Source organism: Heloderma suspectum, chromosome 4, assembly GCF_057233095.1.
Source record: "Heloderma suspectum isolate Gila_16-S chromosome 4, 16-S_ref, whole genome shotgun sequence".
Taxonomy (NCBI): Eukaryota; Metazoa; Chordata; class Lepidosauria; order Squamata; family Helodermatidae; genus Heloderma; species Heloderma suspectum.
In genome coordinates this window covers 46,051,262-46,077,637 of record NC_139461.1, presented here as the reverse complement: position 1 = coordinate 46,077,637, position 26,376 = coordinate 46,051,262, and the positions used below count along the sequence as shown (strand labels likewise).

General features: G+C 44.6%; 1 protein-coding gene across 2 annotated transcripts; it reads left to right on the top strand.

Annotated features, from left to right (window-relative positions):
• Positions 1-6,988: 6,988 nt before the first annotated feature.
• On the top strand, positions 6,989-22,448 carry OTUD6B (OTU deubiquitinase 6B). Of its 2 annotated transcripts, none has more exons than XM_084849152.1 (7): positions 6,989-7,159; positions 10,550-10,704; positions 15,890-15,982; positions 17,179-17,491; positions 19,207-19,268; positions 20,029-20,135; positions 21,550-22,448. In XM_084849152.1, the coding sequence occupies exons 1-7, from the start codon at positions 7,057-7,059 to the stop codon at positions 21,632-21,634; spliced, it is 918 nt and encodes a 305-aa protein (XP_084705278.1). In that variant the 5' UTR covers positions 6,989-7,056; the 3' UTR covers positions 21,635-22,448. The 2 variants fall into 2 exon arrangements, with proteins under 2 accessions (XP_084705278.1, XP_084705277.1); XM_084849151.1 differs by having other exon boundaries at positions 10,550-10,716; positions 21,550-22,446.
• Positions 22,449-26,376: the final 3,928 nt, after the last annotated feature.

The following is a 26,376-nucleotide window of genomic DNA, read 5'->3' as shown; positions in this document are numbered from 1 at the left end:
AATTCTTGCTCCTTGCACACAGGATTAAAATGATTGGCAGATTTAGGATTTTTGCAAGTGGTGAGTTGGTAAGGGAAGGATCATAAGCCTTCTAAGGCAAGGAATGCAGTTTTGGTAAATGAGTACCACACCTGTATTTTCTTGCAATGATAACATTGGGGGTTTTATTCTGAACCTTAAGTTACTGTTGTCTTTTGTAGCCTTTGAACAGAGCACCAGGTGTGAAAATACTTTAGGTGTGTTAAGTAGAATTATTACCATTTGCTTTTTTATTGGGAAACCAGCAGAAGATCTCTGGATGCTCATCAGCTGATAAGTGGACACCGGAAAATTAAATTGTGGGTGACTCATTAATGACACACAAGTTTTAACCTAGAAGTAGGTCAAACAGTTCCAGAACTGAAAGTTCCCTTTAGCCTTTAAAATAGTATTAAAAATAGAATGAAATTTGTTTTTTTATTGTTGTTTTTAACATTTTTTTTTAATTCTGAAAGTTTTGCTATGGTTTTGCCTGTAAATATAAAAAAATAAATAAAATAGTAACATGCCCAGGGACATGTCTTTTTTTGTTCAAACACAATAAGAACCCTGGACCAAACAGATTCTCATGGTTGGCTTTAACTAACAATAAGAGGTAGGTGTTGTTTCATTTGTTTTATATGTTAAATTTCTTTCCAGCACTAAATGTAGACAAGGCTGTCTACATTTGGTGATCTTGTCATCCATCCATTCTCAGCCAAAAACAGCCTTTCTCAACCTGGCACCTTCCAGATGTGTTGGGCTACAACTCCCATTATATCTGCTGGCCGTACTGGCGGAGGATGACGGCAGTTGTAGTCTAACACATCTGGAGGGCACCAGATTGGGGAAGACTGGCCTAGAGTTTCCTCCGATAAACATCTGCTTTAACCATGGCTCTGAAAACCATACAGCAACATGGCCCTGCTGCACTTTCCAAGATAGATTTACAAAAGGCTTGTTCCAGTATGTAATGCTGTGCAATACAAAGCCCCATCTTAGTAGGAGTTTATTTCCTGCACTGTCCTGATCATATGGAAGTGAGCAGGTAAAGAGTCCTTACAGATTAAAAAAAAACCCCTTAGATTAAGGAAGAACGGAAATACATTTTGAGTGCAGGAAAAATACAAGTGATCGTAACACAAAAGAAAACCATACCATGGAAAAGCTTTATGCTATACCTTGTGGTTTTAATTTTTGTGAACTGCCCAGAGAGCTTCAGCTATTGGGAGGTATAGAAATTAATTAATTTCAGCAGAGGGTTCCAGAGCTTGGGAGGTGCCACTGAGAAGGCCCTGTCTTGCATCCCCACCAAACGTGCCTCTGATGGCGGTGAAACCGAAAGCAGGGCCTTCCCTGAAGATCTTAAAATCTGGGTGGGCTTGTTTGGGAGAAGGTGGTCTTTCACAAAACCTGGTCCCCTAGCCATTACAGGGGTGGTGGTGCAACACAGCAAAGAACAGGCTAGAAACTCCCTTTGGCTGAAATCTACCCTGGTGGCAGGGAGTAAGGCATTTCTGTTTCTTCTAATGCAATATTTAACAGTGTAAAAAGCTTTGCATTATTTGAAAGACCATATGTGTTACAAAGTTGGCATACCCTGCTGTAACACAATCCCTTTTACTATGGCAGATTTAACGTGACAACAGTTCTTGCGGCTGTCAGTGTCTTCATTTACACAAAGGGGGGCTTTTTCTTCTTATCTTGGAACATGAGCTCTTGCAATATTCCCATTATTAATTCCATATGGCATCTCTTGTCATTTCTTTTCTAATCCTTCCGCTACTTTTCTTAACCTTATTTTTAGAACAATGCAAGGATTTTCAATCCCAAGTCTTAAAAGTGTTCTCATTGGAAAAATGAAGTGTGACAGGTGGGAAAAACTGTTGGCTTCGCTTAAAAATATTCTTCTGTCCTACCTTTCAGCATGCCCAATGTATTACCATCGTTCCTAAGCACCTCCCACAGAAAATTAGCTGTCCTCAAACATGGAAGTTAATCTATTCACCACCTTCCACTTCATCACTCTCCACAAAATAATGTTTTGCTGCTGTTTCTTAGATAATTTTTCTAAGGGCACAATCCTATGCATGTTTAGACAGAGGAAAGGCCTACAACTCCCAGCATTCCCCATGCTGGGAGTTGTAGGCCTTTTCTCTGTCTAAACATGCATAGGATTGCGCCCTAAGCTTATTTGTTTCTTGCTAATTAGGGACTCAACACGTATGGTGCAGGATCGTTTAGATTACTGTAATGCGCTCTATGTGGGGTTACCCTTGAAGATGGTTCGGAAGCTGCAGCTGGTGCAGAATGCGGCGGCTTGCCTGATTTTTAAAGGCAGCCGCTGGCGTGATCACATCACTCTGGTGCTGAAGGAGTTGCATTGGTTACCAGTTGTTTTCCAGGCCAAATTCAAGGTGTTGGTTTTGACCTTTAAAACCCTATATGGTTCCGACCCAGCATATCTCAAGGAGAGCCTCCAGCAACACCAGACAGGCTGCTTAACAAGATCAGCCTCGGATGGCCTTCTCTCTGTCCCATCAGCCAGGACAGCTAGACTGGTGAGGATGAGGGAGAGGGCCTTCTTTGTGGTGGCTCCCACTCTGTGGAACTCCCTCCCTAGGGAACTCCGCCATTCCCCCTCTTTAGTGAGCTTCCGACACGCATTAAAAACGTTGTTCAGGCAGGCATTTGGGGTGGGTTAGGGTATTTTTAGAAATATGTTTTTAATGTAGAATTTTATTGTTTTAAACTGTTTCTACTATTGTACATCGCCCAGAGTGGCTGGGTGACCAGCCAGATGGGCGATAAATAAATAAATAAATAAATATTTGGTGGCTGGGTACAGACTTTCCGGAGCTTATACAGAATAAATTCTAAGGATGCAATCCTATCTGGATAGTCGGCATTTGGAGGCTGCTGACTACCCTATGCAGGGTGGCTGGAGCACCGAGGGGATCCTCTCTGTGCTCTGGCCACCCTCCATTTTTGTCTAGACAGGCAATTTCACCTATCTAGGTGTGGCTTCGGAGGGGGAGGGAAGGAGCGTGGAGACCTGATAGGAAGCTGCATAAAGCAGCTTCCACGTTCTCTCCCCACCCCCACCCCCTTTCTCTGCCATCTCTGATGCCCCCTTTCCCCCATCTCTGTGCTCTGTTTCCAAACACAGAGACATAGTTGGCGCAGAGAGAACCACGCTGGCTACAAGGGGGTGGGGGAGGGGGTTGTGAGCATGGTTTCTAGTTCCGACCTTGGATCCCAAACAATCCTATGTCCCCCAGATGCTGTCTAGGGGGCATACGATTGCTCTCAAAGAGGCATTCTAACCCTTTCTTCTAATACTCCAGCTGCTCTTCTTCATGCTGACATATAACTACCACCAATGTCCATCAGAATGAACAAGGCCATCATGAAGGCCAAGACTGATCTACATGCCTGACCATCAATTGGCCAAAGTTTGCTATTTAGAAGAACAGGGGTAGCTGGACTTCTTCCTGTTTGAAAAAAACTGACCCATTTTTTTCTCTCATTGGCTTCCTTTCATCTAAGTGAATCTAAGGTTAAAATTAGAGATGGGTTAAAGTCACAGGATGCTAATAAAGATGTGGAAACGATTCAACAAACAGGATTTAGCAGATGGTACAATCTTTACAAGGGTGAGCGATCTTTCCCTAATTATTTTAAACCCCTGACCCACTTGGGCTAAGGAAGGCATTTACAGAATTATGCTTCCAGATTATACCTTCCACATATTTGGATGAGAGGTATATAAAGGTTCCCATATTTCAACGTATTTGTATACATCTTTGTATATGTGGGTTTCCACAAACAGGATATTATTCATTATGTATTTTTCTGGGAACTGTATGCCAGTCGTAGGAAACTATTTCTTGCACCTTTGTTGGGATGAATGTCTGATAGAACTTTGGCTGAGCAGATGTGTAAACTACTTGTAGATGCAGAACCTTATACAACTAATCAAGTAGCTGTATCTGCAGTTCCTGCTAAAATGATTAAAGCAAAGGTCCTCAAAATTGCCATAGGTTGTGTATATGATGAACTGATTTGACTGGCATGTTCAACCTTTCTGTTTTTGTGACTATGTCTCTCTTTTTTAAAATTAGCAAAATTGTAAGATCATGTGGTTATATGCAATAAAATCAACTGACTACGCATCCCACGAATCATGTCATCTATATCAGAGTCTGTGAAATGTAGGTATATATAATTTTTTTCAGGGCAGAAATTGGACTATAAAGCTGTCATGTTCCTAAATTCCTATCATTTGTATGTCAGGGCGGATAGAAGGCCAAAACAGAGGTGGCACTGTATATCTGTCATTGGTGTCTCTATTTTCCTTCTCAGGATTAACAGCCCTCCTCCTCGGAAGGTGCCATTTAGGTAGGGGAAAAGGGCACAGGGAAAAATTTAACTCCCCGTCCCACCCCCAATTTCCCCCAGAACTACTAGTCTGAACAAAATCAAGGTCCCTGGTGGCTGCTTCAGAGTTACTGGACAGCCATTTGTCAGGGATGCTCTGACCTGGATTCCTGCATTGAGCAGGGGGTTGGACTCGATGGCCTTCTAGGCCCCTTCCAACCCTATTCTATGATTCTAGGAGATCCAATGACATCTCTTAGGTCAAGTCTGTTTTGGCTCTTAGATGTTCATTAGAAGTGCAGAATCCACAGGTTATCTGGAGCGCACAAGTCTTGGCACATAAAAGATCCATGAGCTCATGCACCAGACACTAGGAGCAGAGAAGTGGAGCAGAGGAAGAAGAAGAAAGGTTGGTATATAACAGCTTCAGATTGTGGAATGTTAGCATCGCTCCTTTGGCCACAGCCTGTTGCTAGAAGTTATTTTCCTAGGTATTTACTGCATTTTTAGGATTTCCAGAGGGGTAGCGGTGTTAGCCTGTTGCAGTGGGGGAACATTCCAACCTTTCGGGGCTCCTTCAATTACCTTAAAGTAGCCATTCTTGAATGAATTTCAAAGCCAGGTATCAACAAGCCATGGAGAATGGTGGCTCCAATGTCAGTGGGCGGCGAAGCCACTCTCGGTTTCAGCCCGAACGAGCCAGCACTCTAAAGGAGCTATCCAAGGTGTTGAACCCATTTTAGGAATAGGGTTCAGCACCTTGGATAGCTCATTTGGAGTTCTGACTTGAAACCCAGGGCAGATCCGCAGCCCCACTGACATCGGAGCCGCCAGCCTCCACTGTCGACAAGCAATTGCTTGTGTTTTAAATTAGTAAAACACAGGCCTCTTGATGAGAGTTGCGAGGGTCTTTCTCCGCTCAATGGTGCTTACTGCACGGAGCGCAGCTTACTGAGCTAGAAGGCAGAGGCACGGCCAAGGCGGTAACTGCAACGCCAGCTACCGACCACCACTTGGGGGCGAAATATCCCAAGGAGCCGCTGGTGGGGCGCCGCCTCCACGGGTTGTGTTTCCTCGCTCGGCCCTTTCCTCCTATATGTTTCCTCCTTCCTGCCCACAAATATACGAACCTAATAGACATGTAATAGCTTGTTCTTTCTAAAGCAGCCTTATTTTGAGCGTGATTTGTTTTTAACTTCTAGAAGCGCAACACGTCTGCATGCAAAACAATATAGCGCAAGCATTTGCGTGCGACTGAGTGCAGGAACTGGATTTGAACGGGGATTGAGGGAGCAATTTAAGTATGTTGACCTTCACTGCAGAGTGAGAGGGATTATATATGGGGGGTTGTTGTTGTTGTTGTTCAGTCGTGTCCGACTCTTCGTGACCCCATGGACCATAGCACGCCAGGCCTTCCTGTCCTGCGCTCTCTCCCGGAGTGTGCTCAGGTTCATATTCATTGCATCGGTGATGCTATCTAGCCATCTCATCCTCTGCCGTCCCCTGCTCCTTTTGCTTTCAATCTTTCCCAGCATCAGGGTCTTTTCCAGAGAGTTTTCTCTTCGCATTAGGTGGCCAAAATAGTTGAGCTTCAGCTTCAGTATCTGTCCTTCCAATGAGCAGTCAGGGTTGATTTCCTTTAGGATTGACTGATTTGACCCCCTTGCAGTCCAGGGGACTCGTAAGAGTCTTTTCCAGCACCACAGTTCGAAAGCATCAATTCTTCGGCGCTCAGCCTTCCTTATAGTCCAGCTCTCACAGCCATACATTACTACTGGGAAAACCATAGCTTTGATTAGACGGACCTTTGTTGGCAAGGTGATGTCTCTGCTTCTTCCTATGCTGTTGGAAATCCGGATCAGCTTCATGTGCACCTCTAAACTACAAAATTAGGAGGGGACTACAATATTGCAGGGCTGTCATAACCCAGTCTCTCCCAGGCACAGCCTCCCATCCCCCTAGCATACAAGGATTAAGGATTGCACCGGCAAGGAGGTTTAAAAAAATGTTTTAAGGCGCAATCCTATGCATGTTTAGCCAGAAAAAAAGTCCTACAACTCCCAGCATGCCAGGGCATGCTGGGAGTTGTAGGACTTTTTTTTCTATCTAAACATGCATAGGATTGCGCCTTTAAACTTGTTTCCACACAGAATAAAAATTGGATTACAGCATGAACTCTTTATGCTGCCGTCGTTTCATCTCAGCCCTAATCATGTTACTCGGAAGCAAGTCTCGTTACATTCGATGGGGCTTACTCTCTAGACAACGGTGCGTAGGATCACAGCCTTTCTTTCTGATTAGTCAAGCTGCCGCCCAATCACAGCTATGCTGAAATCCCGGATATCGCCCTTGTTTTGTGTTTGTTTTTTGTGAGCGGCAGTCAAATCCACCTCCGGAGGGGTAGGGTGGGGAGTAGAGCTAAAACGGGCCAGGAAGGTCAGTTCCCAATGCAGTGGCCGCTCTTCCCTTTTCCTCTCTCCAGGGGTCCCCGTCTCCCGCCCCTCGTTCCTCTCTGCGGGGCCTCCCTCTCGTTTCCTAGAGCGAGGCGCGCGCGGGAGCGGGCGTGTCCTGGATTGAGCCCTTCCCCTTCGCTGTGGGCCTGCACGTGGTTCAGAAGCAGCCCGGCTGCGCTCTGGCGCCGGAGGTGCAGCCGCCGCCATGGACAGGCCCGGCGGAGAAGAGCTGCCGCTCCCGGCGGAGACGGGAGACGGGCTGGAGCTGCTCGCCCGGCGGCAGCGCAAGGAGAAGCGCGAGCTGCAGGGTGAGGGCGGCGGACGGTTGGCTCGGGCTGGGCAGGAGCACGGCTCGGGCTGCTCGGAGACAGGACCCTGAAGGGCGCGGGTGGGAGGCCTGGCCACTGGCGCTGGCCAGGGAGGAGGATGGCTGTAGCTACTGGCCCTGGTGGCGCTGTGCTACCTCCAGTAGCAGAGGCAGTGTTGTTGTTGTTCAGTCGCTCAGTCGTGTCCGACTCTTCGTGACCCCGTGGACCATAGCACGACAGGCCTTCCTGTCCTGCGCTCTCTCCCGGAGCGTGCTCAAGTTCCTATCAGAGCAGTATGCCTCTATACCAGTTGCTGGGGAACACGGGCGGGAGGTGTTGCACTCGTGTCCTGCTCGTGGGTGTCCGGTGGGCAGCTGGTTGGCCACTGTGCGAACAGAATGTAGGACTAGATGGACCCTTGGTCTGATCCAGCAGGGCTCTTCTTATGAGGAGGAGAGGCCGCTTAACAGGCGGGGTTTTTATATACAGACACCGGCGATAAGCAGTAATAAGGCTCGCGTGGCACGTTGAAGAGGAGCAGATTTATTATGGCATAAGCTTTGGCGGACTTGTGTCCGTGAAAGGTCATGCCAGCCTCCCCCAACTGGGTGCCCGAGGCCAGCATCAAGGGTAAGCATAGTTGGACGCCCGCTGAGGGCCCCACCCAGGGAGGGGCTCGCTGACAAGAGCCCCCTGGAGTTGCTGCCCCACCGCTGCAATCTGCTTGTTCACCCGCCTCTTGCTCTGGCCCAGATGTCGGTGGTGGCAGTGAGAAGGAGGAGCAGGAGATGCTGCTGCCTGCGGGTGGAACTGGCGTTTTGCCTGCCAAGAAAGCAAGTGGTAGCAGTTCCGAGAAGGAGAGTGAGGAGGAATAGCAGCCAGTGGTGATGGTGGTGAGAAGGTAGATTCACTGAGGGAGGGGGCCCATTGAGGGTGTCTTGCCCAAGGGCCCTCAAAGCCTGGAACTGGCACTGCTGGTGCTCTCCTGATGTTTTGGACATCAGCTCACATCCGCTCCAGCCATTGTGGCCAATAGTCAGGAATGCTGGGAGTTGTAGTCCAAAACATCTGGAAGGCACCAGGTGGGGGAAGGCTGGCTTACGCCATCACAAACCTCTTAATATATCAGGGACCAGAAGCTCCTTACTGATTTAAATGGCAAAATTGAGGTGAGCTCCTTGACCCTCTCGTATTGCCTTAGCTACAGTTGCTCAGAGGCTTATGCCAAGGGTAGGCAACCTGGTGTTCTCCAGATGTTTTGGACTGCAGCTCCCATAAGCCCTATCCAACATGGCCAATGGTCAGGAACTATGGGAGTTGTAGTCCAAAACATCTGGAGGGCGCTAGGTTGCCTACTATGCTAAACAAGCTTAAGCACTATACTCTGGTAGAGATGTGCAGTACATCTGTTGCCTTATGTAGACTGTAAAGCTGCATCTGTACTTGGGGAAGCTGGGCTGCTATTGATTTCTGGGGTGTGACACACGAGGTGCTACTGGTGCCCTGCCCCTTGTACAATTGCATGACACTGGGGAGAGGGCCAAATTTTGGTACAGCTGTGACCATGGCAGCAGTTCTCTTGGTGTCTGAGCATTCCCAGCTTGCACCATTGGAGAGAGGGAATCATGCTCCCTTGCTCTAATATTGTGTCCCTGTTACTGGGTCACATGTTCTGTCACCATGCACGGTGGTGTATGTGATGGGCTGCCAGTTTTCAGAGGAATTGGAATTGGATTGGAAGTCTCGATTAGCATTTATGAAGCATTAGCCATCAGTCCCCTCGGATATGTTCTAAGCACTTTTGCAATGGGGTTCTTACATTACCTCGATGGTGTGGTAGCTGCAGCTGTACTGATTTTCCTGGTTCTGTTGGGGTAATGGAAAAAGCCTTGGACCATGCAGGAGGAGACTATGCTGCAGCATCATGAACCATCCTGCATGGTCACAAGATTCTTGCTTACCTTGGTGGCATGGGAAGGAGCATTGTGGCTGTATCTGGCATACCACTGACTTAAGAACCCACACTGAGGGTTTTGTTGTGTTGCAATGTCTGGTAGTAATGTGGATATCTTTATCACTTTTTTCCGGTTTCAACTAGTCTGAACAAATTGGTCATATTAAAGTAAGGGATATTTTTCACATCATGGAACTGGAGCAACAGAGGAACTCATTTGCCATCACAAAATGCACTCAACATTCTGTGTGTACTTTGGCACCCTTAAGCCCATTGAAAGCTTCCCTAATGCACCCTAATGCTGCATAACAGTAAAACGCAAAGTTTTTTTGAAATCCATTTTGAATTGTGTAAGTGCAAATTTCATTTAGAACATAAAAGTTAAAAAAGAGGTCTATCCTTGTATAACTCAAAATAGTGAAGCAGATTTCATCCCAGCATTGAAAAACACCTTCACCTATTGAATTGGTATTTATAAGGCAATGGTTACATTCCATATAGATCTGGTTCGCACATAAAGCTAACTGGTTTATTTAACCCATGGGTTGTTGAATTCTGGGTTGTTGTGATATGTGAACCCAGCTGTGCTAACAAATCATGGTTTGTTAACCACGGACAACCCAGAAAGAGGAACCATGGTTTGTTGGGATGTCAACTTGGGGTGAACTGAGAACCATGGTTTGTTCCTAGGTGGTTTTGCCAGGCTGCAGAGGCAGTGGGCAAGAGCAGTCTCTCCCCCCCCCCCCAGCAGTTGCTCTGCATGCCAGTATGACAGCACTGCAAGGCATTTGGGATATAGGGAGGAAGCAGCCAAAGGAGGAGGGAAACAAACAACCTGCCAATTGAGAAAAGACACCGTTTCTTTGTTTGTCTGCCAGACAAACCCTTGATAGGGCAACAAACCAGCAGCAGAATGTGCGAACGAGGTCACACTGACCAGGTTTGGATGACACGCCATGGCTTGTTGTGGGTTATTTAACCCATGATGAGCCATGGTGCCTGTGGGCGCCATGTTGCATATCCAACCCCTGCTCGGGGATTGTCATGTCATGCAAAAGTGGGTTAGCCAACCTTTTCTTAACCCTAAAACAGAACATGGGTTAACCCATGCTTGCTGGGTTTACAGATCACATCAATTCCAGAGTGGGCGGCCACATGTGCCCTGCACATGTTGTGTCATGCGAACAGCCCCAGTGTTTGAGGCTCATAAATAATAAACATTATAATTAGTAGTAATTTAGCTGGAGCAGTTGTTTTTTTCTTTCACTGAAACAGATACTTTCTGGAATATATCTTTATAATACAGCTATACTAGGTAGGCATGCATTAAAATGCATGTATAATATGGTTCTGTTAATTAAATTCAAGTGATAAGGGTTTTTTCAATTAAAAATAATTTTTCTTACCACTTGTCTCACTGCTTTGTGTTTTTAAAGCCAAAATCCAAGGAATGAAAAACACTGTTCCAAAGAATGACAAAAAGAGAAGAAAACAGCTGTTGGATGATGTTGCTAGACTAGAGGCTGAGTTGGAACGGAAGCACAGAGAGGAACTGGAGAAGCTAAAGGAGACATTCCCTGAACAGGATAAAGTATGTGGAGAGGTGAACTTTATTTTTAAAGTCCTAGGAACATGCTTTCCCCCCCTTGTTCTTAGGCATAACATCCACTGAAACGGTACTGAATACCTGTAAGTAAAAATTGCTTTTTATTTCTGTTTGGTAAGAAACTGGTTTTCAATCCTGAAGCCATTGTTGTCTTTTGTAGCTGTGATAAATCTTACTGTTCTCCTTAGATATACCATGAATAGATGATCACTAAAACTTACATCAGATTCTTGGCAGTCATACTGCATAAAATGGAGGGTAGTTCTATGGAATGCACTCACTTGCTCTGTAAGTGTGTGCGGTACTTCCCTGGAAAGCACTGAGGTGTGCTCAAGTTCCCAGGACAAATGGGTTTTGCTTGCTATATCATCACATGGCAGCAAATGTCTGTCTTGCTTTCCATGGCGTCTGGGATTCAGATTAGTTCTGTGTTGTAAATTAAAGAAGCTTCTGGCCTGCCATAATCTGTGATCTGCTTGCAAAGCATCACTGAGATCCACTCTTGACTTGTACTTCAGTTTCCTGGTAGCGCTTCTGGAGGAGCCTACAGACTCTCTCATTTATTATTGGATACCTCTCACCGTGTTGGCCCTGGGAGGTAGGACTTGGAAGATGGTGCCAGGGGACTACTGCTCTTGAACTACCTTGACCACTAGCCTGTGGTGTTCCACAAGGTTCCATCTTGTCCCCCATGCTGTTCAACATCTACATGAAACCCTTGGATGAAGTCATCCAGAGATCTGGGCTCTGGAGTCCTCAGTATGTAGATGATACCCAGCTCTTATTTTCATCTGATCCTAGGGAGGCAGCAGAAATGCTTAACTGCTGTTTAGTGGCTGTGGAGGACTGGATGGGCAGCACAAGGTGGAACTGAATCCAAACAGAAGGATACTGTTGGTAGGTAGATCAACTGGCTTGGGTTTGGGTGTGCAGCCTGTATTGGATAGGGTTGTATTCCCCCCTAAATTATCAAGTCCATAGTTGTGAGGTGGTTCTTCATCCTGCACTCCCGTTAGATGTGCAAGTGATGTTGGTAGTGAAGGGCTTCTTTTTCCAGCTTTGGCTGGGTTGACAATTACGACGTTTCCTGGCAAACTCAGATATTGTCACAGTTATTCACACCCTAGATCACTTCAGATTAGACTGTTGCAACACTCTCTACATTGGGCTACCCTAGAAAAGTGTTTGGAAATTACAACTAGTGCGAAATCGTGTGACCAGGATGTTGACCAAAGCCAGGCACTTTGACCACATCATGCCTGTTTTATTTGATCTGCACCGATTGCCAGTTTGTTTCTGGGCTCAATTTAAGGTTCTGATGTTAACCTTTAAAACTGTAAACGACTTTGAACCTGGATATCTTAAGGTCTGCCTTCTTTCATATGGTCCTTCCTGCACCCTCTAGTCATCATTTGAGGCTCTGCTTCAGATCCCTTGGCTCTGTGAACCACAGTTGGCCGCTCCCAGGTGTAGGGCTTTTTCTGTAGTGGCACCTATCCTGTGGAGCATTCTGCCAACTGAGGCACATCAGGCGACATCATTCTATTATTCTAGAACTAACACCAACAAAAGATGTCCTCTTCATCATAGGGGATTGGAATGCTAAAGTAGGAAGTCAAGAAATAACCAGGATAACAGGTAAGCATGGCCTTGGTGTACAAAATGAAGCAGGACAAAGGCTAATAGAGTTTTGCCAAGAGAACATGCTGATCATAGCAAACACTCTTTTCCAACAGCACAAGAGGCGACTCTACACATGGACATCACCAGATGGTCAATATCGAAATCAGATTGATTATGTCCTTTGCAGCCAAAAATGGAGAAGCTCTATATAGTCAGTAAAAACAAGACCTGGAGCTGACTATGGCTCAGATCATGAGCTTCTTCTTGCAAAATTTCAGCTTAAATTGAAGAACATAGGGAAAACCACTAAACCATTCAAGTATGACCTAAATCATATCCCTGATGAATATACAGTGGAGGTGACGAATAGATATAAGGGATTAGACCTGATAGAGTGCCTGAGGAACTGTGGCCGGAGGTCCGTAACATTGTTCAGGAGGCAGCAACTCAATCCATCCCAAAGAAAAAGAAATGCAAGAAAGCCAAGTGGCTGTCTGATGAGGCTTTACAAGTAGCTGAGGAAAGAAGGGAAGTGAAAAGCAAGGGAGAAAGGGGAAGATATACCCAACTGAATGCAGATTTCCAGAGAATAGCAAGGAGAGACAAGAAGTCCTTCTTAAATGAACAATGCAAAGAAATCGAGGAAAACAACAGAATGGGAAAGACTAGAGATCTCTTCAAGAAAATCAGAGATCTCAAGGGAATGTTTTGTGCAAAGATGGGCATGATAAAGGACAAAGAAGGCAGGGACCTAACAGAAGCAGATGAGATTAAGAAGAGATGGAAAGAATACACAGAAGAACTATACAGGAAAGATTTTCATGTCCCTGTTAGCCATGATAGTGTGGTCACTGAACTTGAGCCGGAAATCCTCGAGAGTGAAGTCAAGTGGGCCTTAGGAAGCATTACTAACAACAAAGCTAGTGGCGATGACAGTATCCCAGCTGAGCTATTTAAAATCCTAAAAGATGATGCTGTTAAAGTGCTGCACCCAATATGCCAACAAATTTGGAACACTCAACAGTGGCCACAAGACTGGAAAAGGTCAGTTTACATTCCAGTTCCAAAGAAGGGCAATGTCAAAAGGTGTTCAAACTACTGTACCATTGCGCTCATTTCACATGCCAGCAAGGTTATGCTCAAAATCTTATGCTTATTTAACTTATATGCAGAGTACATCATGAGAAACGCCAGGCTGGATGAATCACAGGGCGGAATTAAGATGCGAGAGCTGGACTATAAGGAAGGCTGAGCGCCGAAGAATTGATGCTCTCGAATTGTGGTGCTGGAGAAGACTCTTACGAGTCCCCTGGACTGCAAGGAGGTCAAATCAGTCCCTCCTAAAGGAAATCAACCCTGAGTGCTCATTGGAAGGACAGATACTGAAGCTGAAGCTCAAATATCTTGGCCACCTAATGCGAAGAGAAAACTCCCTGGAAAAGACCCTGATGCAGGGAAAGATTGAAGGCAAAAGGAGAAGGAGACGGCAGAGGATGAGATGGCTAGATAGCATCACCGATGCAATGAATATGGACTTGAGCACACTCCGGGAGAGAGCGCAGGACAGGAAGGCCTGGCATGCTATGGTCCATGGGGTCATGAAGAGTCGGACACGATTTAATGACTGAACAACAAAGCAAGACACGGTTATTTAAAATGGCTTATTTTAAAATGGTTTATTCTTGGTTTATTTTGAATGTTTAATATTTCCCTGGTTTAGATTGATGTCTCTAGAAATTGTACCGCACTTTAAGAAGGATGCAGACAAGCTGGAGAGGGTTCAGAGGAGGGCAACAAAGATGATCAGGGGACTGGAAACAAAGCCCTATGAGGAGAGAATGAAAGAACTGGGCATGTTTAGCCTTGAGAAGAGAAGACTGAGGGGAGATATGATAGCGCTCTTCAAGTACTTGAAAGGTTGTCACAGAGAGGAAGGCCGGGATCTCTTCTCAAATCATGCCAGAGTGCAGGACACGGAATAATGGGCTCAAGTTAGGGGAAGCCGGATCCTGGCTGAACATCAGGAGAAACTTCCTGACTGTTAAAGCAATACGACAATGGAACCAATTACCTTGGGAGGTAGTGGGCTCTCCCACACTGGAGGCATTCAAGATGAGTTTGGACAGCCATCTGTCAGGGATGCTCTGACTTGGATTCCTGTATTGAGCAGGGGGTTGGACTCAATGGCCTTGTATGCCCCTTCCAACCCTACTATTCTATGATTCTATTATGTTAATATTGTGGTTTTATGGTCCTTATTAGGAATGGAGAGTGATATATATATGAGGGAAGGTGAAAATGCAAGTAAAGGAAGACTTGACAGAGGTGTAAAAATTATGCATGATGTGGAGAAAGCTGATTGGTGGGAGATTCAGGACAGATAAAAGGAAGTACCTTTTCACACAGCTGTGGAATTCACTACCACAGGATGTAGTGATGGCCACCAATTTGGATGCCTTTAAAAGGGGGTTAGTCAAATTCCTGGAGGAAAAGGCTATCAATGGCTATTAGTCTTGATGGCTCTATGCTACCTTCAGTACCAGAGGCAGTGAGCCTATGTACACCAGTTGCTGGGGAACATGGGTGGGAGGGTGCTGTTGCACTCATGTCCTACTTGTGGGTTTCCCATGGGCAGCTGGCTGGCCACTGTGTGAACAGAATGCTGGACTAGATGGACCCTTGGTCTGATCCAGCTCCTCTTATATTCATATAAAAATATGACTTTTTATTTGTAAGCCACCTTGAGTTCCTTCTAGAAATGAAGCAGGATTTAAGTTTTAAAAATAAAGAAAACAAATAAATAACCCACAGGGCAGTAGACCTTCGGGTTGTCAGAATGCAGTATGACTGTTCTTCCTGTGCCCACACAATATGTAACCTCTCCCAGACTGTGTGCAGTATCTGCTAATTGTTTCATAAATCCCATGTTTGGACCTCGCCCAGTGGCTACAGTAAGTGACTGGGGCTGAATACTGTGCCTACATGTCAGTTACCTAGATCTTTGCCCACACCATCCTTAGGCCAGGATAGTTGAACGCCTGAGGCCAGTGGAGGCTGGTGACTCCAATGTCAGTGGGGCTCTGAATCAGCGCTTGGTTTCAATCAGAACTCTAAAGGATATATCCCAGGTGCCGAATCTGTTTTGGGGATGGGGTGCAGCACCTTGGATAGCTCCTTTAGAGTTCTGACTGCTTCTGATTGAAACTCAAAGCAGATGCAGAGCCCCACCGACATCAGAGCCACCAGCCTCCACTGCCCAGGGCTTTAATATACAGGTTGAATGACACCCCTGGAGTGGTACAATAGTTGTCTTGCTGAGGTTGCTTTTGAAAAGTTTAGAGGGCCCTAAAGCTAAATGGTAAATAGAACTGGAATGGAATTACATAAAAGCGTGATAGACTGTGGGAAGAATGGTATGAAATATCAAGGAACTGCGACTACTATGAAACTCTAGATGTCTGCATCACAACTTACCCTGAAACTAGAGATGACAAGATCAAGAAATGATCAGTCTCACATTTTAGGCAATTCTTTCTTTGTCATTTAGGACTATACAGCAACTGTAAATATTGCAAGATCGGAGCTTGAGGGCACAGAACAGATTCAGCCTCCTAGAATATCAAAAGCACAGAAGAGACGGGTGAGATTCTTTCAGATGTGGATATGTCCTTAATTATACCGTTTGTGAGCAACATGTAGGTCCATGTGCCAGATGTCAGCTTTGGTGTGAGATCTGGTGTCTGCAGGGTGACACTGGGATGTGATACCATGGAAGGCGTTCAAGGGGGCTCTGACGTCTCTCTACCTGAACTGCCCCAGTGCCTGGCTCTGTTTGAGCCATAAGGCTGAACATCGCTTCCCAGAGAAAGGGAAATTCAGAAGCATGCAGGCGCATGCACATTCACACAGAGAGAAAGATATGCGGGATTTGCCTTGAATGTGTTCATCTGATAGAAAATTAATCTGTGGAATATCTGTTACTATTAGTTGCTGTGGATTGGACCCAGGTTGGCCCATCAATGAATGGAAGGGTTCCTCCTATTCACAGAAAGCACCAGCATCCAACAGAGGCTCCATGCGGGGGGAAGAGGGTGGGAAGGCAGTCTTCCAGGTCTCCCTGCACATGTCTGGGTCCTCCAGCCCTTCAGAGTAGCTTTTCAGGAGTGGTAGGGAAGGAGGAATTCAAAAATCACCTCCCCACCTTCTTCCTCCAGTGTGAGTGGAACTTTGCTAAGCGCCACTCTGGATCCTACTCAGTGTTTTTTGTAGTTTCTTCATAAATTACCTATGAGAGTGCTACTGACAGCATGGGCTATGATATTTGGTGAGTGAACTCCTTGAAAATTCTGCTGTGCACTTTACATGCAAGTGCCATTGAATAATAACAGCACAGAAAATATTACAAATTATATTTGCTACAACAGAGTACATCACTTATTTTTAAATATCCCCATTAGCTTTGGGAATTGTTCTTTAGTACGATGTGAGCTGTTGCTCTAAGATAAATTGAAAAGGACAGATTGAAGTGGGCAAGTAGATATGTGTGCTTAACTTCAAGAACCTGCACTTGAAAACATAAGACTTTACCCTTTCTAGTTACACCATTTACAGGTACTTTTTGAAAGAAAAAGTCTATGCAACTGAAATATTGGGAGGAATTCTAGTACTTTCCTTTATTTATGCAACTTTACTTTATTGCTTTTTGCTCATTTTGCAGAATTCTGTTGGTAGAATTGGGGAGTGTATCACAAATACTTGAGACTCTTTAAGAATGAGTGCTATAGTCATCATGTGGTCAAATGTGAAGTTGCAATGTGTATTATGTTCAAACAACAGGATAAAAAAGCAGCCTTGGAGAAGGAAAGAGAAGAAAGAATAGCAGAAGCCGAGATAGAAAATTTAACAGGAGCTAGGCATCTTGAAAGCCAGAAACTTGCACAAATTTTAGCCACAAGGCAATTGGAAATTAAGCAGATCCCATCTGATGGTCATTGCATGTACAGAGCTATTGAAGATCAACTCAAGGAGCAACAAAACTCCTTGAGTGTTGCAACTCTTAGAAGTCAGACTGCAGAATACATGAGAAGTCACAGGGATGACTTCCTTCCATTTCTGACAAATCCAAATACCGGAGACTTGTACAGCCAAGGTAGGTAAACTACTTCCATTGTTACTAAGATGTGTCTGTTTATGAGTAATATCAGCTGCTGCTAGAAACAGTCTTGGTATCAAGTCTGTTTATACTTGTGCTTCAGTTATATAATAAGGGTGTATTCTGTAAACCTTAATGATCTCAATTAGCTGCTTTGCATGTTATTCAGTCTTGTGCATGTTACTCAGAAGCAAGCTTCACTGTGTTTATCGGATGTTTTGCCAAATAAGTGTGTTGTTGTTCAGTCGTTAAGTCGTGTCCGATTCTTTGTGACCCCAGGCCTTCCTGTCCTCCGCTCTCTCCCGGAGTGTGCTCAGGTTCATATTCATTGCATCGGTGATGCTATCTAGCCATCTCATCCTCTGCCATCCCCTTCTCCTTTTGCCTTCAATCTTTCCCAGTCTTTTCCAGTGACTTTTCTCTTCGCATTAGGTGGCCAAGATATTTGAGCTTCAGCTTCAGTATCTGTCCTTCCAATGAGCAGACAGGGTTGATTTCCTTTAGGATGGACTGTTTTGACCTCCTTGCAGTCCAGGGGACTCGTAAGAGTCTTCTCCAGCACCACAGTTCAAAAGCATCAATTCTTCGGCGCTCAGCCTTCCTTATAGACCAGCTCTCACAGCCATACGTTACTACTGGGAAAACCATAGCTTTGATTATACGAACCTTGGTCGGCAAGGTGATGTCTCTGCTTCTTACTATGCTGTCTAGGTTTGCCATAGCTTTCCTCCCAAGGTGCAAGCGTCTTTTAATTTCATGGCTACAGTCACCGTCTGCGGTGATCTTGGAGCCCAAGAAAATAAAATCTGTCACTGCTTCTATTTCTTCCCCTTCCATATGCCAGGAAGTGATGGGGCCAGATGCCATGATCTTCTTTTTTTTAATGTTGAGTTTCAAACCAGCTTTTGCACTCTTCACTTTCACCCTCAGCAAGAAATAAGTGTGTACAGGTTTGCAACTTTTGCCTGGGGCAGGGGGAGATGACATTACTTATAACCTTAAGTACTTGGTAACAACTGACAACCTAAGATTTAAGAATATCTTGACAACTTTGACTACAGTAATGTTTTCCCTGAACTGTTTCTGTATAAACTAGGGAAATATCCCCAAATAGGACCACTGTGCAATCTAGGAGAAGCACACATTATTACATTGAGCACTTGATTGTCAAATCATTCCTTGTATTCCTTGCCATTATCATGACTGGGTTTGCATGGAGCTGGAAATAAGCCATGGTGGCTTCTTTCATGCCCCCGCCTCCCCGCATATGCTGGTTGCATGCCGGGGGGATTAGCATACCCTCCAACAGCCCATAGTTTCCAGGCAGCTTGTTACCCACTGCAGCAAGCCACCCTGGCTCGGTTTGCACAACATGACAATCTGCATTGCCAAGGGTAATTATGCAAATCCCCTTGACATGCAGTGTGGCACGTAGGGGGCGGGTGGGCAGGCAGGGAATAAGCTGTCGTGGCTTATATCTTCATCCGTGATTGTGCAAAGCGGGCCGTGTCTCCTAGCACTTTCATTCTCCCATTTGTTTCCTATGACTGACAATCCTATGTATTTCTTCTTTTCCTTTGCCTTGTGTTTACTATGCAAACATTTGTTGCGCTTCAGACTTTCATTTCTATTGTAACCTTCCCTTTTTAAGCTTCTTTATCTTTCAACACTGAGATTTTAAAAGCTAATTCAATGCTTTTTTCTCCTCCCAGAGGAATTTGAAAAATACTGTTATGATATAGCAAACACAGCTGCATGGGGTGGTCAGTTAGAAGTAAGTATATCGTCCTGTACTTCCCTTATGTATTAAATGCTAATGCTTGATATTTTATAAAGTTTGTATCTAGGGATGTATGGGTTTTGTTAAATCCGTTCTGATTATTTCGAGGATTGTCAGACGTATTTCGTTCCATCGTCTGCTCCTTGACAGAATCAGATTTTTTAAAACAGAATTTCATTCTACTTGTGCTAATGTGAATTAGCGCAAATCCTGCCTCCCCCCCCCCCCCCCCCGGTGAAAAACTGGTCCACAAGTCCACGGAATCAGCATGACTGGTGAAAGCTGGTCCACTGCAGAATCTGCAGGTCAGATTCATAGAAATCCAAACTCATTTGAATCTGTTGCTGCTTTCTCTGACATCCCTACTTGTGTCCAGTGGTGTCCATCCACCAGAAGAACGGACACCACTGGCAGGATGGATTCCCTCTCTCCCCTGCACCTCCCTGTGTGCCTCCCAGATCTGCTGCAGAGGGTGAAGGGACCTTCTGAAGCAGACTTGGAAGTCGGAGAGGAGAAGAGGAAGGTGAAGTCCCATTGTGCAAGTGGAATTCTGGTCCAGCAGCATTGGACGTAGCCCATAGTCTTCAGAATGTTCTCTGTTTTTTAAGGGTCCGTTTTTTAAAAATAGTTGCTTCAGGTTTAGGCAAGCCTCGCTGCAGAGAAAACCAAGAGCCTTGAGGCTATTGTAAATCACCTCATGGCTATGTGAAATAGAAACCTTATAAACGACAAAAACGGAAATTTTGCATTACAGCTCCGGGCTCTGTCACACATCCTGAAAACACCAATTGAAGTAGTTCAAATGGATTCACCTCCTATTGTTGTTGGTGAAGAATACAGTAGGAAGCCACTAACACTTGTGTGAGTAGATGCTTTAAATGCTTGGGTTCAAAGGAGTTTTGGGTTTGAAGAACGCTCTGTAAGTGACTGGTATTTGACAATATCGCAGAAGGGAGCTCTGCTGATCTGTCCCGTTACAGAAGCGAGAGTTCTGGCTCATTTCTGGGGTTGCTTCAGGAACCTGTTGCACTGTCAGCTGGTCCCACGGGTGCAGCAGAATGAGCAGGAGGCACAGCAGCAGCATTGGATACTGCCCTCTGCCACTTCAGAGTGCAACCCAACTTTCATGAAAATAAGCAAAGCTTGGCAACTAAGCAAGGTTACTATATTTTCGCAGGCTACTTTTTAACTAATGTTCACTTGAATTGGAAAGTTTTTTTTTAAAGGATTCATATTAATATAACAACGTTTCATTGGTCGTACAGGAACCAACACCAAATTCTACCCCATGAGTCATTTTCAACTTTGTTCCTTGTAATAAAGGTTAGAAAAAAGGAAAGAGGTGAAGATGCTTTCAGATACAGTAAGAAATGCAGTATTAGTTTTTCTGAAAATTAAACCATACAGGGGGTATCTCTGGGTCGGAAATGCCTTCCCTGGCCTTAGGTGGCAGCCTGTTGAGAGATGAGAAACAAATCCAAATCCTTAGAAACTACGATCTAACTTGTAGATGGTTTGTCTCCACCCCACCCATCCTTATGTTGTTGTGAAGGTGTAACAAAAGCACAAAGCAGTAATGGGAGAAGGTTGGTGATTGGTTTCCCATTTCCTGGAACAAGCACCTGTGAATAAAGGTGTCTATCCTCTGGGGTTTTTTTTCATACAAGCTGAACTCTAGTTAACAAAAGAGTGTGGGGTGGGTGGGTAGGTAGGGGATTTCCAGTGTCAGTCATTTGTGTGAACCTGCTAGAAAAAAAGATGAAGTTTTTCATTACCCCTTCTGGTAAAAACTGAATTTCTCATTGGACTTATGACTTTATTCCAGTGATCAATGATTTATGATCAATCTAAAATTAACTTACACCATTTTCACTAGTAAGCAGTAATTCATAGGCCTGGTTTGCATTTTACTTCGACTGAGGATTTTTTAAACCCCGGGTTACTGTAACCCAGGGTTTATTCTCGAGTTTTGACTCTGGTTTGTCAAGGGAGAGACAAGCCAAGAGTTCTCAGTTTGGATATCACTCTCACTAAGCCAGGGACAGAGTCCATTGCTTGTTTAGCTGCTCCTGATGGCAGGATGAGCCAAGTGGGAGCAACTGAGCTGCATGCACTTGTATCCTGGCTTGTTCATGGTATCCCAGGGTTGCCATCAAGGGTTGCCATCACATGCAAATCTTCCTGTAGTTTCTCTTTGTGTGTGTATGTGTATATGTTCTATTTTAGTTTGGAAAAAAATCTTTGTAATTTCTATAACATCTGTTTTTGCTTCTAGGTATATGAGACATGCATATGGATTAGGAGAACATTATAATTCTGTAAAACCTCTATCGGACATGACTACAGAAAATAAAAGCTAGTGCACATGATTCATCAGTAGACATGACTGATGTAGCATTAAGTGCAAAAATGCACCCATGTCCTTGGATAGATCTTAAAGCAAACTAATTCTGCTCAGTTCTTTTACAAGGCATAAAGAGTTTGGCAATATATTATGTATCAGAAATCTATTGTAAGCGCTATAGATTCTAATTTAAATCGTGTTTTTAAAAAATCTACCCTGAAGTGTTTGTAATGCAACTCATAATAAATTGTGCATTACAGATTTTTTCATTTGCATTGCACCCTCTGTTTCATTGGCTGAATCAATGCTATATGTACCGGTGTACTGTTGCACTATTCTTAATTTCTTATGAACTGCAGTCACTAAATAATTGCAAGTAGAAAATGATGATATTATTAAGGCACTGAAATAACGATGTGAAAAGGTCAAAACTGTTGCAGCGATACTAGGAGATGCTTGTGATGCATCTCTATCCAAGTTCTTTAACTAGTTGTTGTGACTTTTCAAATCCTTTTGCTGATATCCTCACACTCGTTTTCTCCTGAGTATTGCTTGGAAAATATCTGACTCAGAGGCCCAGAAACCTATGTCCATGATCGTAGGAACATCATAAGGAACAAATGGCTTTATATCAAGTCAGACCATTGAGCAATCTCCCTCATTGTTATCAACACTGACTGGCAGCGGCTCTCCGGGGTTTCAGACAGGAGTCTTTGCCACCCCTACCTGGAGACGTCAGGGATTGAACCTGGGACCTTCTGCATGCAGAGCGGGAGCTCTACCACTGAGCTACAACACTTCCCTTTTAAAACAAGCTTTTAATTTTTTAGAAGAAGTTTGATTTGTTCTTTAATATTCAATGGCATGGTTGCTTCTTTCTGTAAGGATTTGTGGGAAGATCATCTCTACAACACAGGGAGAAGAATGAATTGGGATGCTGGTGCTGGGTTCAGATAGCCTCTACATGATCACCTGTAGAGTTTATAGCACTGCCTCCACATGGATATTTTATTTAAAACAGCTTTATCCCACTATCACAGAATTATGCAAGGCAGCTCACAGTAGGCTGTAGCATATATCTGGCTTCCCCGATTCCAACAATGGCAACATGTCTGAAACGTTGCCATGTTACAAGCGCTGTGGCAGTTGAGTAGTGTATATGCTACCCAGGTTGGATCACAGAAGCACTGCTGTGAGAGGAAGCTACTTTGTACTGAGTCAGACCATTGGACTGTCTAGCTCGGTACTGTCTACACTGACTGGCAGCCGCTCTTCAGAGTGTCAGATAAGAGTCTTCTCCATCCTGACCTGGAACTGCCAGGGATTGCGCCTGAAACCTTTTCCATGCAAAGCACATGCTCTAACACTGACCTATGATGCCCCTTCCCCATGAGCTCGAACAGGCTGCAAGCTGTCTGATGTCTAAACCAACCCTATGCCTGTAGGATGTAAAGGTGTGAATCTTTGAAGTTGCAGTGTTAACTAAAAACTTCTACTTTCAGATCTGTTGCACTTGTGCTGTGCTTCAGATACAACTATTTTAAAACATCCTTGCATAAAGTTAAACATTGGTGCATAACAATTAACATGACACACACAATCAAAACTGTTTTGCTCAGTTGCACGTTTATTTTGTAATGTCAGGGAATATTTGTTTTTCTTTTTGTTCAGAGCTATCACAATAGTAGAGCCTCGTGTGGCGCAGAGTGGTAGGCGGCTGTATAGCAACCAAAGCTCTCCCCACGACCTGAGTTCGATCCCGGCGGAAGCTGGGTCCCAGGTAGCCGGCTCAGGCCAACTCAGCCTTCCATCCTTCCGAGGTCGGTAAAATGAGGACCCAGCTTGCTGGGGGGAAAGGTAGTCACGACTGGGGAAGGCAATGGCAAACCACCCCGCTACAGTCTGCCACAAAAATGCTAGCGCAAGCGGCGTCCCTCTAGGGGTCAGTAATGACCCGGTGCTTGCACAGGAGGAACTTTTCCTTTTAGGGGCAGCGGTGGCTTAGTGGTTAAGATGCTGAACTGCAGACCGGACGGTCGGGACAGCAGTTCGAGACCCGAGTGCCGCGTGACGGAGTGAGCTCCCGTCTTCAGTCCCAGCTCCTGCCAACCTAGCAGTTCGAAAGCAAGAAATTGCAAGTAGATAAATAGGTACCGCCTCGGCGGGAAAGGTAACAGCGTTCCGTGCACCTTGGTGTTCAGTCATGCCGGCCACATGACCACGGAAGCGTCTTCGGACAGCGCTGGCTCCTCGGCTTAGAAACGGGGATGAGCACCGCACCCTAGAGTCGGACACGACTGGTTGGGGACACCTTTACCTTTTTATCACAATAGTAGTTTGATATATAAATGGATGGCTGTTTAAAATACTTACAAATTAAATGTGCAAATTAAGTGTAGAGAAACTTGCAATTGAGCTCTTTCTGTTGTCTTCTGCAAGAGAGAGCTTATGTTTTTCTTGCTTTAGATATATACCCCTTCAAAGCTAAAAATGTGGAATGTGCTAACTCAGCCCCTCTGCTTTTTATTACCCCCCCCCCCACCTGCATAGTCTAGATTATTTCTCCAATATTCTTTTGATCTTGTTCCATTCTATGTTTGGCCAGGAGTAAGATCAGGTTTTAATTTTTTTTTATTAAAGAAAAGCAGGATACAAATTGATTAACACTTTCACGCCCATAGCAGCCTTCTTGAGTGCCTCTGTCCCAGACAAACATGTCTGGCAGGTGTGTGCTTATTCCTTTCAGAATGAGTGGAATCCTACTTCCGGCCTCCTATGAATTTTACATTGGCACTGAGCTTGCTGCTAGGAAAAAGATTTTACTAAACCTTCCTTCAAGTTTTTAATGATGAAAATAAAGCAAAATACACAAAGCCAGTTTTCCGGTGCTTGTCATGTCTAAGCTCTTACAGGCAAACGTTGCTTCAGTTTGGCTGCAGAAACTAAATAGAACTGTTTTAAAGAGAGAAGCCATTGTGGGCTCCTTGGAGGAAGGGAAAGAAGAATATTGCTGTTGGGTAACAATCGCTATAGTTAGCATTGACACATGTGATTATTATCTGAAATGAGAAGTTTTATAATTGAAAAGCTGATCAGAAACATTCTAATAATGACTATACGCTGGCCCCTGCCTCCATTTCCTCTTCCCTTCCTCTGTTGTGTACTTTATACTGAATTTTTGATTGCAAACTTCTCAGGACCCTCTTATAGAAAGTGTGCATGGTGCTGCAGAACTCACCCTACCTTACAAGGAGGTGTATAATGCATCTGTATACAATTTATATATGCAGTGATAAGCTAGGCAGGGTTTCTTCTTACTCTAGTTGAAAGCAGTGTTTTGTTTTTAATTCACTTTTTTTCTCTTTTACACAGTGATGTACAATGCTGAACTGGGTTTCTAGTTCCTTATTTATGTGGAAGTTCAAAACAGAGCTCAGTCAGTAAACTTACCAAGGTGCACAGCCAGAGTTCCTTATTTATTTATTTCTAGATAAATTGGCTATTAATGGAAAGGGATACCATAGTGGACAGTGACTTGCACCCAAAGAAAGTATTGGGATGGATGTAGTTCAATGCTATTCTGCAGAAGTCACCACCATAGGCATTTGGATGTGTGGTTTGGTGTGATCCAAAGCTTAACTCCCAGTTCCACGTTCTTTTTTTACATCTTTTGGCTATTAGTGGCATGGAGTCCCCATGCTAAACTTCTGTGTCCAAAGTGTTAGGCCAAGTGCAATTCAATGCCATCTCATAAAGGACACTCTCCTGGAGGTGTGGGTGTATCATTTGGGATGGCCCAAACTTTATTGCGGGGTTAATACCTGCAGTTCTCTATTTCTCATTGTTAGCTGGGATCATTACACATTAGAAGTGTTGTGCAAAAACAACAGTTTTGGTTGGAGATGTTTATCTTGAAGGAGACAGTCCTCCAATCATGGAGATCTGATATGGGGTAGTCCAAAGCTTATTTTGGGGTGCTGGAGTATATAAACTTTAGGCCAACATAAAGTTCATTGATAGAGCTATTTTGAACTTTTGCACAAATAAGGACGAAGTGTGAAGTGATCTCCAGATGTTTTGAATCAGTTTCCATCAGCCCCAGCCAGCATTGACAATAGTAAGGGATTATGGGAGTTGTAGTCCCAAACCGCTGGAGGTAACAATGTTGCCTTTGGTGCATATAATTCAGAAGTTATGGCCACCTTTCTGCCCTTGGTATCCAGAAGACTCAGTGTTGTGTTTGTGATTTGCAAAATAAACCTGAATCCACAGTCAATTTTTAACATCTTTTTTTCCCTCCATGAAATTTTATTTTACTTCGAAATAAAGTTAACAAAAAACATACATAATACATCAAGATCACTAAAGAAACAAAGGAATACACTAATTATAATTCCTATCCACGTGCAAAGTATAATTATCCATCTGAGAGCTATGATTCCTCCCTGCGCCCCGTTCGAGCATATCAGACCTTTTTTGTCCAAGACCTGCAGCCAAGCTTCCACTTTCTCCCCTCACTTTCCCTCTTCCCTGCCCCTGATTCCCACCACTGAGACCCGCCTTTCCCCTGCCTCCCAGAGGCCGGCCTTCGCTCCCTTACTTGTTCCTGCCCTTTCGGCCGCCGTAGTATACGGACGTTACCATGGCCACGCGCTTGCTCCCGCGCTCAAAACGAGGCGTCGCTTCCCCGTTTCCACGACGACGGGGAAAGCGGCCTTGTTTACCTGCGCTGTTGCTATGGCGCCGTGGCCGGACCAC